This window comes from Eptatretus burgeri, chromosome 12 (genome assembly GCF_056783735.1).
Source record: "Eptatretus burgeri isolate ZD-2024b chromosome 12, Ebu_testis_v1, whole genome shotgun sequence".
In the NCBI taxonomy this organism is placed as follows: domain Eukaryota; kingdom Metazoa; phylum Chordata; class Myxini; order Myxiniformes; family Myxinidae; genus Eptatretus; species Eptatretus burgeri.
This window is the reverse complement of record NC_140972.1, coordinates 55,143,422-55,160,641: the sequence shown is the minus strand read 5'-3', so window position 1 is coordinate 55,160,641 and position 17,220 is coordinate 55,143,422. Positions and strand designations below refer to the sequence as shown.

Sequence of the window (17,220 nt, the reverse complement as noted above, 5' to 3'; positions counted from 1 at the left end):
TATGTGTAAAGGGGAGATGGTCAGTCAAGATGAGGATTGAAATCCATAGTATCATGCACCAGATTGGATGCACAATACATTCAAACAAACTTGTTTTCAAGGCTCGAACTGACATATGTTGTTGGTTAACTTGTGTTCAAGTGCAAGTCACAGCTTGTCCACCAAGTTGGGTTCAAGTTGTATACAGTCAGACCCCACTATTCACGGTGGATACATTCCTGGAAAATGCTGTGAATCGCGAATCCACGAATAGTGGGGCATTGTTTCAATGGAAAAGGAGGGGATGTGTTCCCAGCAGTTTGTGATTCATGAGGGAAAAAATCAAAAATCAAAAATCCTGTGAAAAACCATGAATATGCACACAAAAACACGAAAACGTGGAAAAAAACCCCCGCGAATTCAAATACAATTTTTTTTAATGAAACGTGTTTTTTTTTTTTTTTTTAATAAAAAAATAAATGAATTTTAAAAAATTTTTATAAATTTTTTTATAAAAAATGAATTTTTTTTAGCGAAAACGTGAAAAAAACAATGAATATGTCCGTGAAAAACTGCGAAAACGCGAACCCCCCCTCCCCTCCCCTCCCCCCCAACAAAAACATGAATATGTGAAGCACAGGGCCATGAATGTCAAAGCAGGTCGCATTTTATAAACCGTGAATACGCTGGGTTGGCGAATAGTGAACCTGCGAATAGCAGGGTCTAACAGTGTACAGTTTTGAACTGTTTATTACCGACTAATGTCTTCGACTGTAATTCTAATGAGTTACTCTCCAAGGAACTTAAATACAGGAGGCTACTTGGCCCCTCAAAGCCTGTGCAATGGTTGCCAACATATGGTTGTTTGACATGCTCTATCCTTAAACAAGGACAAATGTGTCCAAGAGCCGCGTCATAAAGGTTTTGTCTTCACCAGAAGAAGAAGAAGAAGAAGAACAATGCGGAGCTCTCTTAGAGCCAGCGTTCGCAACGCGACGCGGCTAATAATATATATATATGTATATAAAAACAACTTCCGATATTTCATCACGTGCCTTGATGGAGCCAATAGCGAGACCCGTCATGGAGGCTCCTCGTTCATGACGAGAAAATAGTGTATTTACGAAATTATAACACATTAAATGGAATAATCTTTAAATAGTAACGTGAACTTTTCGAAACTTTAAAGCAAATGTCCGAATATATTTAAAAGTTCATGATAGACGCTCTCAAAAGAAACCCTCAATGCGAGGATGTGTACAGGTGTTTAGTATTTAAGGAGATCCGGATCCTGTATATAAAAGAGCCTAAAGGTTTTGTCAGCAGCAGAAGAAGAAGTACACCATGCAGTCGAAAAACATCTTCCTTTTTGTCAATTTTCCTGCAAGGAACAAGAAGTTTGATGCAACAATATATGTTGAGGTGAGTTGGTAGACAAGACCTGATCTCTTGATTTATGATTTGCTTGATTTATGAATGAACTGAAATGAATTTATGGAAACTGAACTGAAATTAATTTATGAATGAAATGAATTTATGAATGAACTAACTCTTTATTTATGAATGAAAATTTGATAACAAGAAATTTTCTACTTCTTTTGCTCTGATGAAGGATTCATGCTTGAAATGTCATTCACATGCCATGAGGAGAGTTTGCTATTGTATTATTGTGTTGCCTTTTCGGGAAGCTGTCAGATGAAGGGAAGATGTACACAATTCTATCTTGGTTTGACCAATTCTTTACGCTCAGATATTCAAGTCTGTGGAAAGACTTTTTTTGTTGTTTTATAGGCCTCAACTCAGGCAAGTATTATAGGCATTCAGGTCAGGTCAGGTATGGGAGCATGTGCCAGAACAGCGCGTCGCTGCGTCCACTTTCCGCCGGTACTCCAGGAGTCTCCGTCTGGCCATCCCCCAGGCAGATGCCAGGCCCATCCCCATCTTCTTGAGATGATGGTCAACCTGTTGCAACCATGAGGCACGTGGTCGGTCCACTGGCCTCCACCACTCATGAGACTCCCTCGCTGAGAGAATCTGGTGAGCAGGATCAGCGTCAGGAAAACGAGCCACATGTCCATACAGCCGCAACTGACGCTCACGGACTATGCAGGTAACAAATCTCATCCGAGTCTCTCTCAGCAACTGCTCGTTGGACACAAAATCCGACCAGCGATAGCCAAGGATTCTCCGAAGAGACCTGGTACCAAAGGAATTAAGTCTCCGTCTCAGATCCTTGGTCAGAGTCCAAGTCTCGCACCCATAGAGCAAGACTGGAAGTACCAAGGACCTGAAGACTCGGACTTTCGTCCTCCCGCACAGGTACCGGCAGCGCCACACCCCATGATCCAGTGAATCCATGACTCGCCAGGCCCGACCCAGACGTCTATTGACCTCTGACTCGCAGCCAGCAGAGACATGAATATCACTGCCAAGGTAAGTGAATCTCTCCACGACCTCAACATCCTCACCACAAACAGACACAGACAGGACAGCAGCATCCAAGATGTCACCGAAAGCCTGGATCTTAGTTTTGACCCAAGAAACCCGTAATCCCAACGGCTCCGACTCCTCATTCAGCACCTCGAGGGCCCCCAAGAGGATGTCTAAAGTCTCCGCAAAGATGACTGCATCATCTGCAAAATCAAGGTCCGAGATCTTGACATTCCCAAACGATGCACCGCAACTTGATCTCTTCGACATCCTCCCTAAAATCCAGTCCATACAAGTGCTGAAAAGTGTGGGGGCAAGTACACACCCCTGACGAACTCCAGTAACAATTGGAAATAAGTCAGAGATGGTACCACCACACTTCACAGCACTCTCAGTACCAGAGTAGAGTTCAGACATCAGATCGATCAGTTTTGGTGGCACCCCACGAAGACCAAGAATCCTCCAGAGGACATCCCGATTCACTGAATCGAACGCTTTACAGAGATCAACATAGGCTGCAAGCAGCCCCTGCCGAAACTCTCATCTGCGTTCGGTGAGGACACGAAGTGCAAGGATACGGTCAATCGTTGACCTCTTTGGTGTAAAGCCTGACTGCTCTGAACGCTGGTGCTCAAGCAGATTGTGGCGAACCCTATCAAGAATTATCCGAGCAAAGACCTTGCCCGGCACTGAGAGCAGCGTCACCCCTCGGTAGATTGTTGCAGTCTTGGCGATCACCCTTCCATTTCCAGAGAGGGACAACAAGGCCCCTCTTCCAGTCAGTTGGGATGATGCCTGTGTTCCAGGCAGAGCACAAAACTGCATGCAACGACACGAGTGCAGCATTTCCACCAGCCTTGAGAAGTTCAGCATGGATGCCACAGATCCCTGGAGCTTTGCCCCATTTCAACTGGTTCACCGCAGCCCGTGTTTCCACAAGCGAAGGTGGACCACAGTTGATTCGAGGGTCAGCAACAGGGATTGTAACACCCTTGACGTCCAACTCGACAGTTGGGGGATCAGCCTGGTACAACCGCTCAAAGTAACCGGCCCAGCGGGCCTTCACTTCAGACTCCTCTGTCAAGAGCCTATCACTCTCTGCTCGAACTGCAGTGCTCCGAGGGATGGGCTTGGATGAACGTAATGCGTGAATTCCCCCTGTAAGCGGGACGAGAATCACCTGTCCACAGGTGATGCTCTACCCCCTCACAGATTCCTCGCACATAGGCCTCCTTGTCCACCCTCAGTGCACGTACAGTTTTACGCCTCAGCTCCCTGAACAGCTCAGCTCTGCCATTCAGCCTGGCCCTGCGACTGGTCAATGGTATCCAGTGTCCCTTGAGAGACAAAATTCTTCTTTGCCCTGCGGTGAGCTCCAAGGCATCCACCGGCAACATCAAGAACGGTGGTCTTGAAGGCGCTCCACAACTCTTCAGGACCCCCCAAAGCACCCAAATCCCCCAAGTGTCCACTCAGCCTGTTCGCAAACTCCTCGGCTACTCTCTCATCCCTGAGCTTGGCAACATCCAGCCTAGGCTGGGATGGTACCATTCTCCAGGATTTAAGGTGCAGCTTTAGAGTTGCTACAACAAGCCTGTGGTCAGTATTGAGGAACTGAGCACTCCGGTAGACCCTGCAGTTCTGGATCATCCTCTCGCGAACGTCAATGAGGACATGGTCAATCTCCTTTGCCACACCACCCGCGTTGGAAAACAAAGTCCAGCGATGAGGCTGTAGGTGCTGAAACCATGAACCAGCCACCCTAAGTCCATGACTTCTTGCAAAGTCAAGGAACTTAGTGCTATTCTGGTTCATAGTTCCTGACCCATGGGAACCAACACACACCTCATAACCATCCCTATCAGTTCCAGTCGATGCATTGAAATCCCCCAAGACTAGAAGTGTATCGCGTCTGGGGCACTGATCAACCACAGACTCGAGCGTGGCGTAGAATGCATCCTTCACGGTGAGATCACTCGCCTCAGTCGGAGCATAAACAGAGACCAGGGAAATGACACCCAAGGAGTGACGAATCCTTAATCTCATAATACGCTCGTTGACCGGTGTTACCTCAATTATCATTGGGGTCAGCTTATTGGACACAGCTACAGCAACTCCTTGGGTATGGTAACCATCAGAGCGACCAGACCAATAGTAGGTGTAACCACCCACCATTATCTCGCCGCAATCCGGTCTCCGAACCTCAGAGAGAGCTGCAATCCCGATGTCCAAACGCTTGAGCTTAGATGATAACAGAGACAGGTGATCATCCTCTCTTAGGGATAGGACATTCCAGGCACCCACCCGAAGGGACCGCCTCAGGTTAACCCAAGGAGACCGCCGTCTGGTGGACGACACCTCAGCACCACTCCGACACACTCTCCCGCAATCTGACCCAGGGATGTTACTCCGTGGTTTCCCTCCTATCATCAAAGATTGGGGGTCCCGAAGGCTTTGCCCCAATCCCGTCATCTGGTGAGCTGCCCTGCGAAGGGAAGCTGCACAGGAGGTACTCCCACGGAGTGGGTTTTCAGATTTTTTTGCGTTTTTGCGTTTTGCGGAATGAAGGGTTTTACGGTGGCCGGAGTGCAAATCCTGCCACCAACCTCCTCATAAGAAGTGACCCAACTGCAGGAGGACGTCCGCAGACACAGTTGGGCACTAGATATGGATGGCCGTTGGCTCACAAGGAGCTCCTCCGCCCTTTGACATTGGAAGCATTGGAAGCAAACAAGGCATTGGAAAATAGACATTGGAAGCAAACAAGAAAGGTCGCACAATCTTTGCACAACACCAATAAAATGGTGGATCACAAACAGAAGCAACTAACATTCAATGTCAATGAATCATGAAGAAATGACAACTGAGGGGGTTTTAATCTTGAGGATGATGCCAAGTGCAAAGTCAGTCACTATGCTAGTTTATGTCAAGTAATCTTTACCTGGAGGCTTGTTAGATTTTGGCATCTAGCTCACCCCTCACACCATGTACTCCCACGCAAAATAGCATGTGAAACGAATTCCAACTTGCATCAAACATTCTGCTGTTTTGCTTGATCGATGCAAACAAAAGTTTCTGATTTCTGATCTAATCGTTTGTTGGAAGTTATCATTCATCACTCCTCATTGGGCTGGTATGTCGGTTATAAACAAAATGCATCCCAATGAAACAATATGGTCAACACCATGTTTGAGCGACACAGCATATATGCAAAATTGGCCAGCATCTTGGTCCTATTGCCTACTGTCGCAAATACTACCTTGGGTTACCACTGCCACTCCCCCCCCCCCACCCAACCCACCCTCAATCCCCAAGATACAAATGCACAACTAGCTTAACATCACTAGAGGAAGAAAGCATTATCCACCTACAATAGCACTCGGTAGAGCGCATACCTCCGCCAGGCTGAACTGTTTACATTTTGTTTCCCACTGATAGGTCGGATCTGAATCCGGACCTGAATCAAAATCTAATCTGCTTGTTCTTGTCACCTACCCAACTCCTCCACCTAGTTTTGTTAAAACCCGTCCACAACGATTTGAAATATCATGCTGTCTACCGTTTTTGGTCCTATCTCTCAGTTGTAAAGAATCACATTGAAAAATTTCAAAAAAATCTCGTATCCAGATCTGTATCATCCCAAAAATATAATCGATTCATCCTTGCCACATACCAAAACTGTCTTCCAGGTTTCATCCGAATCCGTCTCCAACTTTTTGAGATATCGTGCTCACAAACAGAGAGAAAAAAAAACAAACTGACAAACAAACAGGTGAAAATATAACCCTCTGTCCACCTTTGGTGGTGCTGCTACAAAGCAGGCCCAATGCCCACTAAGCACCAGATGTCAATTTAATCAGATTTTGTTCCACCAGGATTTATACTGACAAACAGATGGTTCAAAGGTCAGCAACATCATGCTGAGCTATCCTGATACACTATACAGTCTCACTGCTCAGATACCAGCTCTGAAACCACTGACTCCTCTACACCTCACTTCACCTCACCTCCACCTCCAACACATAATACATACATGGTCCCTTTTGCTGCAGTGACTGAGAAGATGAAACGTGCCTGAAAATGTAATACAACTCATGATAAGCATGTTATACAGAACTTGGAGCATAAATTAATCTTAGCAAGAGTAAGGATATGACTAAATTAGCAGGTTACTTAAATTCTTATCCTTTCAAAGGCAAGTAAAACCAGTCATCCTGGGATGGGATGAGTGATTTGGAGCCTACTAGCATGCATATAAGACCCGTCGCATCGCTGACGACCAATCATCGCGTCGCAGACTAACAATCTTTGCTGCGATGGCAAATCTTTGGGGCAAGAACAAAAAAGATTTCCTGGGAGATCCTTCCCTCCGTGCGGGGATAACCAGAGGGTTGGCGTTTGCAGTTTCGACATGTGTACCCATGTACCCAGGCACACAAACTAACTTTTTTTCTTCTTCTTTTTGTGTCACAAATCTTCCCGGGAGTTCCCTAAATCCACCATCGTTTGATTTATTGAAATCCGTTAATCCGTTTTCAAGTTATAAAACGACAAATAAACAGACACTGCTCCTTTTAAAATATAGATTACTAGTTCTGAGCCAGTAACTTTACTTTTATAAAGAGCTGATAGTCTCGCTCTCCCCCCCCTCCCCCCACTTTTTGGGCGGTATGAGGAATATATCTGTGTAATTCTGAAAAAGTTTTGAAATATCACATACACACGCCAAGTTACCAAGAAGGTTGCCATAGCAACAGAATTCAACCAATCATAGCGGTGATCTAATCGGGTTGACACAATGTCATGAGGAATAGATATCTGCAATATGAAATACAAATGTTCAACAGTTTTTGAAATATCAAGAACACAAAAGTATATGGACAGATGATCATTCGGTCAGAGCTCATTTTAATGTACCCCGTCTCCGACCTTGGTGGAAGGGTGGGGGATAAAAAGGGAATCAGGACCCCGATGCAAACTTCACAGCTTAATCCAGGCCCATTCATTCGTAATGAAACCCAAATATTCCAATACCTGGTCACCTTGGGTTGGAAAGAAAGTACACTGAATCCACATTTAAACAAAACCAGACTCACCTCCACCCAGGAGAATAAAGCTGGCCAGAATAAGGAAGGGAGTTGGTTTTCCAAAGAATTCATACAGCACACTCCCAAAGGGAGGACCCACTGTATCAACACAAGTGCACAAGGAACGTCAATACCTGTCCTTTCACTACATTAATCCATCTGTACCATCAGTTTTAATTCTGTCTTGCTCACTCGATGCTGGACATCCTGCTGCTAATCTCTCGGCAGTGGGGGAGCCTCTAAGTCTCAAAGAGGTGAGGATTGTTTTTCTGGACATGTCTCAGGCATTCCACACAGTTTGGATTCATGCTTGGCTTTGCAAATGATCTGCCTGTGGCACACAAGGCTGCCTTCATTCTTGATTTTATGACTTCCTCCACTCACACAGTCCACACATTGCTGTCAATGGTGGAGCCCTCTCCTCTATCATTAAAGACTGGAGTCTTTCAAGAAAGTGTTGGGCTCAATGTTGTTCATAATCTACATAAATAACTTTTCAGTTGCTCTAGAAAATCCTATATTCCTCTTTTGCAGATGATTCCATACTTTCTCATACAGTATCCCATCCTACTGACATACAGTTGGCAGCTGGGTCACTCTGCTGATCTGGGAATCGGTAAATGCTGGTCTGATAAATGGAACATGTTCTTCAATCCTAGATTCTCTTTCTATTTTACCCTGTCATTCCTGAAGGATCATCAAATGAACCTACCTCTCAATTTACACTGTCAACCACTGAAAGAGGTTCAATCTCTTTAAATTATTGGCCTTATCATCAACCATGACCTCTCCTGGGCTGCGCATCTAGTAAAGCTTGTCTCCAAAGCCAGCCACAAACTGGTCATTCCAAGTCTTTCCTTCAATTATCAGAACTACTTTCAGTATATAATGCCTTTGCCCAAAACCTTAATGGAGTACTGTTCTCCCTTATGGGCTGAGGCCCCAATGACAAATCTGTCCTTCCTGGACCGTGTGGAATCTGAAGCTTCAACATCATTGGAATCTTCTGCGATGAAGCCAAAGTACAAGATCTGCTGCTCTCACATCACACGCAGGTTGGTGGCTTCAGTTTTTTTTTTAACTGCCTCTTTCACGATCTCACTCTCACTTTTGCTTTCTGATCCTCCCCAAGAACTCCAAGATGTACCCATTCTTTCAGGAACTCCCCCCTCCTGCCCCTCATAAAACTCCCAGAATCCAGACTGACTACACATCTCCACTATTTTTTTTCCTCACTTCTACCATATGTGGAACCACCCTCCAGAAGCTGTGCAATCATTCCAGGTGTGGCCCACTCTTCCCACTAAAGCTTCAAATTGGCATTGCACTGCCATTTCAACAAACCCGCATCCTTACCTACAATCTGTATTACCCTGACTAGCAGAGTACCCGCCCGATGGGCGATCTTGTTCCAAGCATGCAACAAGTTCTTCTGATGCATACCTTTATTGGGGTGGTGTCGGCAATTGACAGCTCTGTATATGTAAAGAGTAATAAATAATAACCCATTAAGTTACATGCATGAAGCAAAAACATACCTACTGCTAATATTTAAAAACACCTCACCACACTGGAAAACGTGGGGACAGGAAAACTGTCCTGTAAATTGTGGACACTTGTAATATCCTCCCCCACCTGGAGGCGGCGTGACATGATACACATTTATATGGAGAATTTGCGTTTCCTCCCCCTCCCCCCAAAAAGACCCATTGAGTATTTTGGTTCTTCAAGGTCTTTTGTGTCCTTGGGCCATTTGGATCTCCTGGGTCTTTTGCATCCTCGAGGTCTTTTGAATCCTCTGGGTATTTTGGGTGTTCCGGGTCTTTAGGGTCTTTTTGATCTTTGGGGTATTTGGGGGAATTTTTGAGTCTTGGGGGTATTTTGGGTATTTAAGGGTCTTTGAGGTCTTTTAGGTCTTCAGGGTATTTTCAGTATTTTCTTTTTTGATATAGCTTGCCTAGGCTGCTATGAGAGATAACACACAATGCACATCAAGGGGGGGCATGAGGCAAGAGGGGCGGGAGTGGGAAGGACAAACCAGTGGGGAAGAGTGACATTAGGAGATCAATGGAAGGGGAGGGATGGGGCGGGGAACACGGGGTATACAAGATTGACTTCACAAGGACTTTCAGGAAGGAAAGTATGGAATTTGAAGGAGGTGGGCTTGGGGTGGATTAACGGGTGTAGAAAAGATCGAGCTATCGTAATCAATTTTAACAGTGGCCGCGGCCGTAAAATCCCATTAAATATAAACTACCGTCTAACCCCCCCCCCCCCAGCTGAGGGGCCTCGCCATCGAGCCTATAACCTTCCTGGGGCCTGTCTCAACATGCATTGTTATATATATATATATATATATATATATATATATATATATATATATATATAATTGTTGGGATTTGTACCTTTTTCTTCAAAGCTTTTGTTTCTTCCCAACTCAATTCACTCGCCTGCAGTTAATTAAAATATATTCCTGCTTGGGACATTGTGTGTGAGATAAGTGAGGTTAACCTTGGGTGATTCAAGGGAGCATTGTGTCGCAGAATCTGGGAGGAAAACATTTGTTCTTGCTTATCAGTTTGATATATATCGCCAGGACATAAGCCAGCTGGTAATCCAGCTGGTCCTGCGATGAAATTTGTTGGAGATAAAACCATGTATGTATGAGGGAGTGACTCGACTATTTGGCAGAGCACTCTCCGGGTTCCTCAAACGCAAATTGTCGTGCCTGGAGTGTGTTTCCGTGCGCACGTATTGATAGATTAATAAACAATTTTGTCAAGTATATCGACGTCTTCATGCCTTAGTAAAGGGTGCTCGATGCCTCAACGTGTGTGTGTGAATGTATATATATATATATATATATATATATATATATATATATATATATATATATATATATATATATATATATATATATATATATATATACATACCTTTCCTAACCGAACCCATTGACTTGCAGGTTGCAGTCCTCCCTCCTTTCTTTCCTCTTTTTCTGTTCGTACATTCCCTTGCTTATTGTCTCAAACGTTTGCTCTACTTTCACTTCATACCCTCCATCTCCTTGCTCTTCCATGAGCCTCACTCTTTTGAAGGAAAAAAAAACAGGCAGTGCATGTTTGCTGCACATGCCATGTGTACTTGGCAATGGTCATCACATTGCATTGATTCCTGCTAAGGTCTTCAGTGATGATGTCTGCAATTCATTTTATACATGGCTGCCAGGTTTCTTCAATATTGCATCTTCTGTCATTCTCTTTTTTGGTTTTTAAAAACCTACGTTCTCTCTGCTTCTTTGAAATACATTCTTAAACTTGACTGCAGATTATTTCACTGAATATATTTCACATCATCTGGACAAATAACAAAATCAGTGATTTGTGATTGCTGTTAACCAACCTCCAGCCTGTACAAATATGAAAAAGGCAAGACTCAACACCGTGGAAGGATTGACAACTCACCGAGTACACCCAGTGCCAAACCACTCAGAGCAATGCTCATGGCGACTCCTCGCTCTTTGTCATCTTGGTATAGACTGGCTAATAATGTCAAACCTGCAGATCACACACACACACACACACACACACACACACACACACACACACACGCACACACACACACACACACACACACACACACACACACACACACACACACACACACACACACACACACATACACATACACACACACACACTAATGTAGGAATTGCAAAAGCTTAATGATGAATTTGAAAACAATTAAACAAGTCGATAATAAACGTTTCATCACCTGCGACTGAAGAACAAGCAGAACCAATTCCTTGCACTGCTCTGGCAAAGAACAACACTGCATAGTTTTCAGCAAAGGCAAACACTGGGAAATGACATTTAGAATCATGAAGATCACTCATGAACTACAACAGAGATCATCAATAATAATGAGTCTTAAGAGATGGCCATCGATAAGGTCTGATCATTCGAATGATGAACCAATAAATGACATTTGACGACACTGTGCTCACAAGATTGTCTCGAAGTAGGTGCACTCACCTCAAGGTAAAATTCCCAACTGAGCCCAGCATTGTGAGAAAGACTAGTGTTCGTTTGAATCATTTTGTGGTATGAGTCTTAAGCTTGGATTGGTGCTGTGCTGGTTCAGCAGCCCACACGAGCCAGTCCTGATGTTGTTCGTGGTTCCAGCGACAACACGGGTGAACTAACCGTTCCACACAATGTTCCTCTCTCACCCTCGCCATGAGGTCACTCCGATTTGCACTCCCTCCATTATTCATGTTTTTATTCACCCCAGCTGAAATTTTAATTATTCCCTTGCTTTCCACCATTCCTTCCACAACCTTTGGGTGTACAGGCCTGCATCAGGAGGGGAAATTGTCATGATTATTGAGTGCGTGTTCTGTGTTTGTCATCCATTGAGGTCCGTCAGGAGTTGTGTCTCGTGTAACCTGTGTAAGGTAATTTATTGACGAGCACCACAATTATTGTTTGCATGATTGGTGTTATTAATATCTTATCGTGTTAAATCCTAGCATGACGACTTTCTCTCTTCCATCATCAAGGTCAGTATTAGCAACAACTCTTGGTTTGATTTGGGAAGAAGGCTTACACCACAGTTCAATTCATCTTATTACCATTCAGCTGTTCTGGGGTCTGGTCCCAGGTGTACAGGTTCGTGTACTTGTGGTCATATCTGTATTGCTTCGTACCATGGCAGTATTTATGCCTGCTGGGTCAGATTAATGATAACTACTGCAAATACTTCAGGTCTGAACGCAGTCATCTAACAAACAATCGCAACAAAAAAAAATGAAATATAACTCACCCAGAGTAGAAACAAACATCACAATGAATCCAACAAAGAGAGGAATTCCATTTCCAATTCTAACAAACAAACAAATAAAATCAGCCTTTAAGCACAGAATTTTCAAAAATAAATGCCACCTTTCTGAAAAAATAAAATAAAATAACCAAAAATGGGCTGTTGAAATGAGTTCAGCTGCAAGTTTTGTTTGAAATCAAATAATGACATTTCTTGCAAACTTATAAACCTCATAAAAGGAACTTGCCTGTTTGTAAGGAAGCCGATGATTGGGTTCACCAAGAGTTGAACAAAAGGTTTTGATGCAAACAGGAGGCCCACCTTGAAGTTCTCATTCAAGAGAAACTTATTGCCCTCTAATTTGCACAAATTTGTGTCTCGATCCTCCGTTTTGCTGGAGTTTTGTAATCCTTGAAAATTGTCGAACTCCATATTTTCTACCAGGATAAAGCTGTTGTTGTAATAAGAGAAAATTTGAGAGCCAAACTTTGAAAGCGGATTAGATGTCAGGGAATTGGAAGATTGAATTGAAGTCTCTTGCTCAGAAGTTTGCAAAGTAACATTTGCGTGCATCTCTTCAGCGAAAAGGAAGCTTGGGATGATGGGGACTGGACAAAAGGAGGAGTGGTTAACATTGTTGATTCAAAAACTGTCACAAACAATTACCAAATTTAACACACATCAGTGAAATTGATTTGTAAATGCATTATTCTCTTTGAAGTAGATTTTTAAATAAATCTCTTGTTTTGTTTTCAATGGCATATCATTCCAATTCCAGTTGTACTAAAATACGTAATTTGGTGTCTGTCTGTCTGACTGTTTTTTGGACTGTGATACATTCGGTCATGACTTATCGAGTCTCAACCAAACTTAATAGGAGGACTAGGGGTCACATGGTGAAGGTTGTAGCGACCTTATTTGCCCCCTCTCCAACGGGGTTTTCCACCTTGGATGAAATCCATGTCAAGGTGTATATCAGTGTTAAGTTAGCTAATCGTGGCATTTTTCCAAGACCGCTTCTAATAATAAAAGTAATAACACTAATGATAATAGCATATTCTTAATGTTATTACAAAACAATATTAAGACGAATATTTTCCCTTCTCCCCAAGGGGGTTTGCCTCCCTGGACAAACACCGTGTTGACGTGTATAAATAGCTCACCGTGGCATTTCGTGGGGCAAGCCAATCAGAAGTAAATAATATTATATACCACAAACATGTGAGATTAACTTTTTAAACAGTTGTGACTGCTGTTTGTTATGAAACTGAACTAAATTTGGAGGAATCCCGACATCCTTGAAGCAATCTATGCTTATCACATTCATCACAGACTAACGAACCCGAGCCGAGCTCTCCTGCAATCGACTGTATATATCCCAGAGAGGAAAATGACCCATTCTGACACTCCAAGAGGGAGTCGGTGTGTGAGTTTTACAAATGGGAAATAACATTTTCATTCCTATTTTCGTTCTTTGATGTGTAATGATCAATCAATATAATAATGTTTGTTCTTCTGTCTGTCTGTGTTTAACATTCCTTTCCACTCATTGGTTGAACAGCTGACCTGACTCCACTGATAATTGCCCCCTGTAAAATCATATACAGAGTCAAAGCTCATAGAAGAACTCGAACAAAGAATGGATCAGGATGCAACATTACAAAAGAAAAAGCAAAACGAAAAGGGTGGGGGGGGGGAATGCCAACATCAGGGCTGAGGTAGAAAATAAACCAAGAATAACATCAAGATATCTGTGGGTAAGATTGATTGGTAGGGGAGAATGCAGAGGTTAGATAATATGGATACAGAAGCAAACTTTGTGGAGGGAGTTGGGGGGGGGTGTGGAGAGGGGTGGTTTAACGGGTGTAGAGAAGATCTCTCTTGGATGGGGTGATGGTGCAGCGGGAGCAGGCAGTGGTGACGGTGCAGCGGGGGCAGATATTGGGTAAGTGGGTGAAAGCAAAGGGTGGTGATATAATGTTTTCAGGGATTCTCCCAAGATTAGGAATTATATAGAAATTATAAGCAGACCAGTAGATGTCAACAAATGGCTGCAATAATGGTGTAGGGAGGAAGGTTTTACATGTAATAAGCAGTGGGAATCATTTCAGGGACAAAGCGAGTGTTTCCAGAATGATAGACATATGTTAAATAGAAAGGGGGCAGAAAGATTTGCAGTGGGAAATGAAGAAGGAATTCAGGCTTTTTTTTAGGTCAGTGGAGGGTGGGAAGCTAGTAAGGAAGGAACTGATGATGTAATTGTGTTGAGTAAGGCCAAGCAAAAAGAAGTTAAACATATTCTATACCAATGCCAGAAGTTTTAAATAATATTATGGAAGAGCTTGAAGCCAAAGTAGATAGTGAGGAGTACAATTTTGTTGCAGTAAGTGAGACATGGTTTAATGAGGTGAATAACTGGAGGACAGGATTAGAAGGCTACAAGGTGGATTGGTGAGATAGGAAGGAGATAATAGGAGGAAAAGCAATCTGGGTAAAGGACAGCATTGCATCAAGAGAAAGGGGTGGCATTAAGGAAGGAATTAATGTAGAGAATTCTGGATGAGTCGAGATTAGAGATTGTAAAAACAGTAAGATACTGGTAGGATGCTTTTACAGGGCTCCGGGTGGGAAGGAAGAGGAGGGGGAAGGAAGAGGAGGAGGAAGGAGTACATGAAGAATTCAAAAGAGTACGTAGTCAGGGAAGAGTATTGATTATGGGGGATTTTAACTTGCCAGGGATAGATTGAGTCCAGGAACAGGAAAAAGGCAGAGCAGATGAGGATTTCCTAGTTTTAGTCCAGGATTGCTTTTTATATCCTCATAGAGGATCTCCATACCAAGTCTTACTCATGTTGTTGTTCTTCATCTTCTTCTTGTGTACTTTTTTGTTTCACAGCCTACAGTTTTCATCGAAACTTCCTGAAACTTGGCATATATATGTAAAAATACCCTGCGCATACAGTATCCATCTCCGATTTTGAAAATTCCTCCGAGAAAAAAAGTTATAACGTCAAAATATCTCCACTAATGGAAATCGCCTAAAATAAACTCCGAAACTGGGCAAGCTTTTTGAATTCTGTTTGCGGGACTTGAACAGAGCATTGGCAGAGATGAATTACCACACATATGATACATCACTATGACGTCATATCAATTTTTATGACGTCATTCCTATTTTTTGATATTGTTTGTTTCACAACCCAGAGTTTTCATCGGATCTTCGTGAAACTTGCCATGTACAGTATATGCAGAAAGCCTACGCGCAGGCAGTAACCATCTCCGATTTTAGAAATTCTTCCTAGAAAAAAAGTTGACGTCATAATATTGCCGCTAATGGAAATTGCCTATACCATTATCTCCGAAACTAGGGAAGCTGTTTGAATTTTGTTTGCGGGAATCAAGCTGGGCATTAGCACAGATAATTTATCGCAAACCTGAAACATCACAATGACGTCATATTCGTTTTTATGACGTCATCATTAAGAGGACGAGGATCTGAGCTCATTTGAGCTTGTTAACCCAGTTTGTGCTGTGTTCAACCTCATTTTAAGAAATTATCCCAATATGGTGTTGGAGGTGGAGGTCAGGGGAGCATTTAGGATCAAGTGACCATAACTTTGTGTGTGCAAAGATTCAGTAAAGGGTTAGAGTTCAGGATAGTAGAGTAACGCTATTATACTTCAGGAAGGCAAACCTTGAGGGTATGAGTCGAGAGTTGGGTGATGTGGATTGGGAGAAGCTAACAATATAACAGGACAATCAGCATCAGAAAAATGGGAAACCTTCAAGGAGAAAATGTGTAAAGTGCAGTGTAAGTCCATTCCAATGAGGTGTAAAACTAGAAGCAGAAACAGACCAGAGTGGTTGAGCAGTGAGATAAGGAACGCTATGAAGGAGAAGCAGAAGGCATTTATTAGGTTTAAAATATCAAGACTGGAGTTAGATTGATATCACTATTGAAGTAAACAGAGGCAAGTTAAGAAAATAACTCGGCAATCCAAAAGAGAGTAAGAGAACGACATGGCTAAGAATATTCAACATAATAGCAAGGCTTTCTTTAAGTATATCAGGGGAAAATAACAGGTTGGGACCAGCGTGGGCCCATTGAGGAAGAGCACCAGGAGAGCGGTTAGTGTGGAAAGTGAGATGGCAGGCTTATGAAACAGGTATTTTGCTTCAACTTTTACACAAGAACAGTCAGGAGAATTGGCAATAGCTGAGAGTATCTACAACGGTGTGAGAAAGCGCTTTTACAGAAGATCCAGGTTGTAGTGGAGGAAGGAGGAAGTAAAGGAATAGCTCCGAAATATAAGGAAAGATAAGACTCCGGCGCCAGATAATATGCACCCGAGATTATTGAGGGAAGTGACTGATTAGGTAAACGAGATGTTAACGGATATTTTCAATGGTTAACTGGAGTCAGGACAGGTACCGAAGGATTGGAGAGTTGTAAATGTAACACCATTATTTAAGAAAGGATCCAGAGAAGAATTGGGAAACTATAGACCTGTTAGTTTGACTTCAGTTGTGGGGAAGGTGTTGGAGACATGAATTAAGGACCGGATGAGGAACCATTTAAGTAAATCCAAACTAATTAATGGTAGTCAGCATGGGTTTACCAAGGGTAGTTCCTGTCCAACAAATATTTTAGAGTTCTATGAGGCAGCGACTGATTGGGTGGATGAGGGAATGGCAGTGGACATAGTCTATCCAGAATTTAAGAAGGCATTTGATAAGGTACCACATCAAAGCTTGTTCGCCAAGGTGAGGGCTTGTGGAGTGGCTGGTCAGGGAGCTAATTGGATTGCAAACCGGCTTAGTGATAGGAGGCAAAGAGTGGCTATGAGTGGGAGGATGTCTTGCTGGGAGGATGTAAGTAGTGGGGAACTTGAGTGACCAGTAC

The 17,220-nt window shown here is 43.1% G+C and overlaps 1 protein-coding gene across 10 annotated transcripts in view; it reads right to left on the bottom strand.

Annotated features, from left to right (window-relative positions):
* The window catches only part of LOC147015662 (synaptic vesicular amine transporter-like), a 226,965-nt gene that overhangs the window by 69,533 nt on the left and 140,212 nt on the right, over positions 1-17,220 (bottom strand). For 8 of the 10 annotated variants that reach the window (XR_015049778.1, XM_085848017.1, XM_085848022.1 and 5 more), the window contains 5 exons: positions 12,565-12,925; positions 12,321-12,379; positions 11,271-11,354; positions 10,961-11,053; positions 7,506-7,595 (listed from right to left, as the gene is read on the bottom strand). Coding sequence is in view for 9 of the 10 variants with exons in the window: in XM_085848017.1 (XP_085704143.1) it covers positions 7,506-7,595; positions 10,961-11,053; positions 11,271-11,354; positions 12,321-12,379; positions 12,565-12,925 (687 nt within the window). In the remaining variant the exon portion in view is untranslated. The remainder of the gene's footprint in view (positions 1-7,505; positions 7,596-10,960; positions 11,054-11,270; positions 11,355-12,320; positions 12,380-12,564; positions 12,926-17,220) is intronic. The other 2 variants (XM_085848023.1, XM_085848021.1) reach the window with 1 other exon arrangement.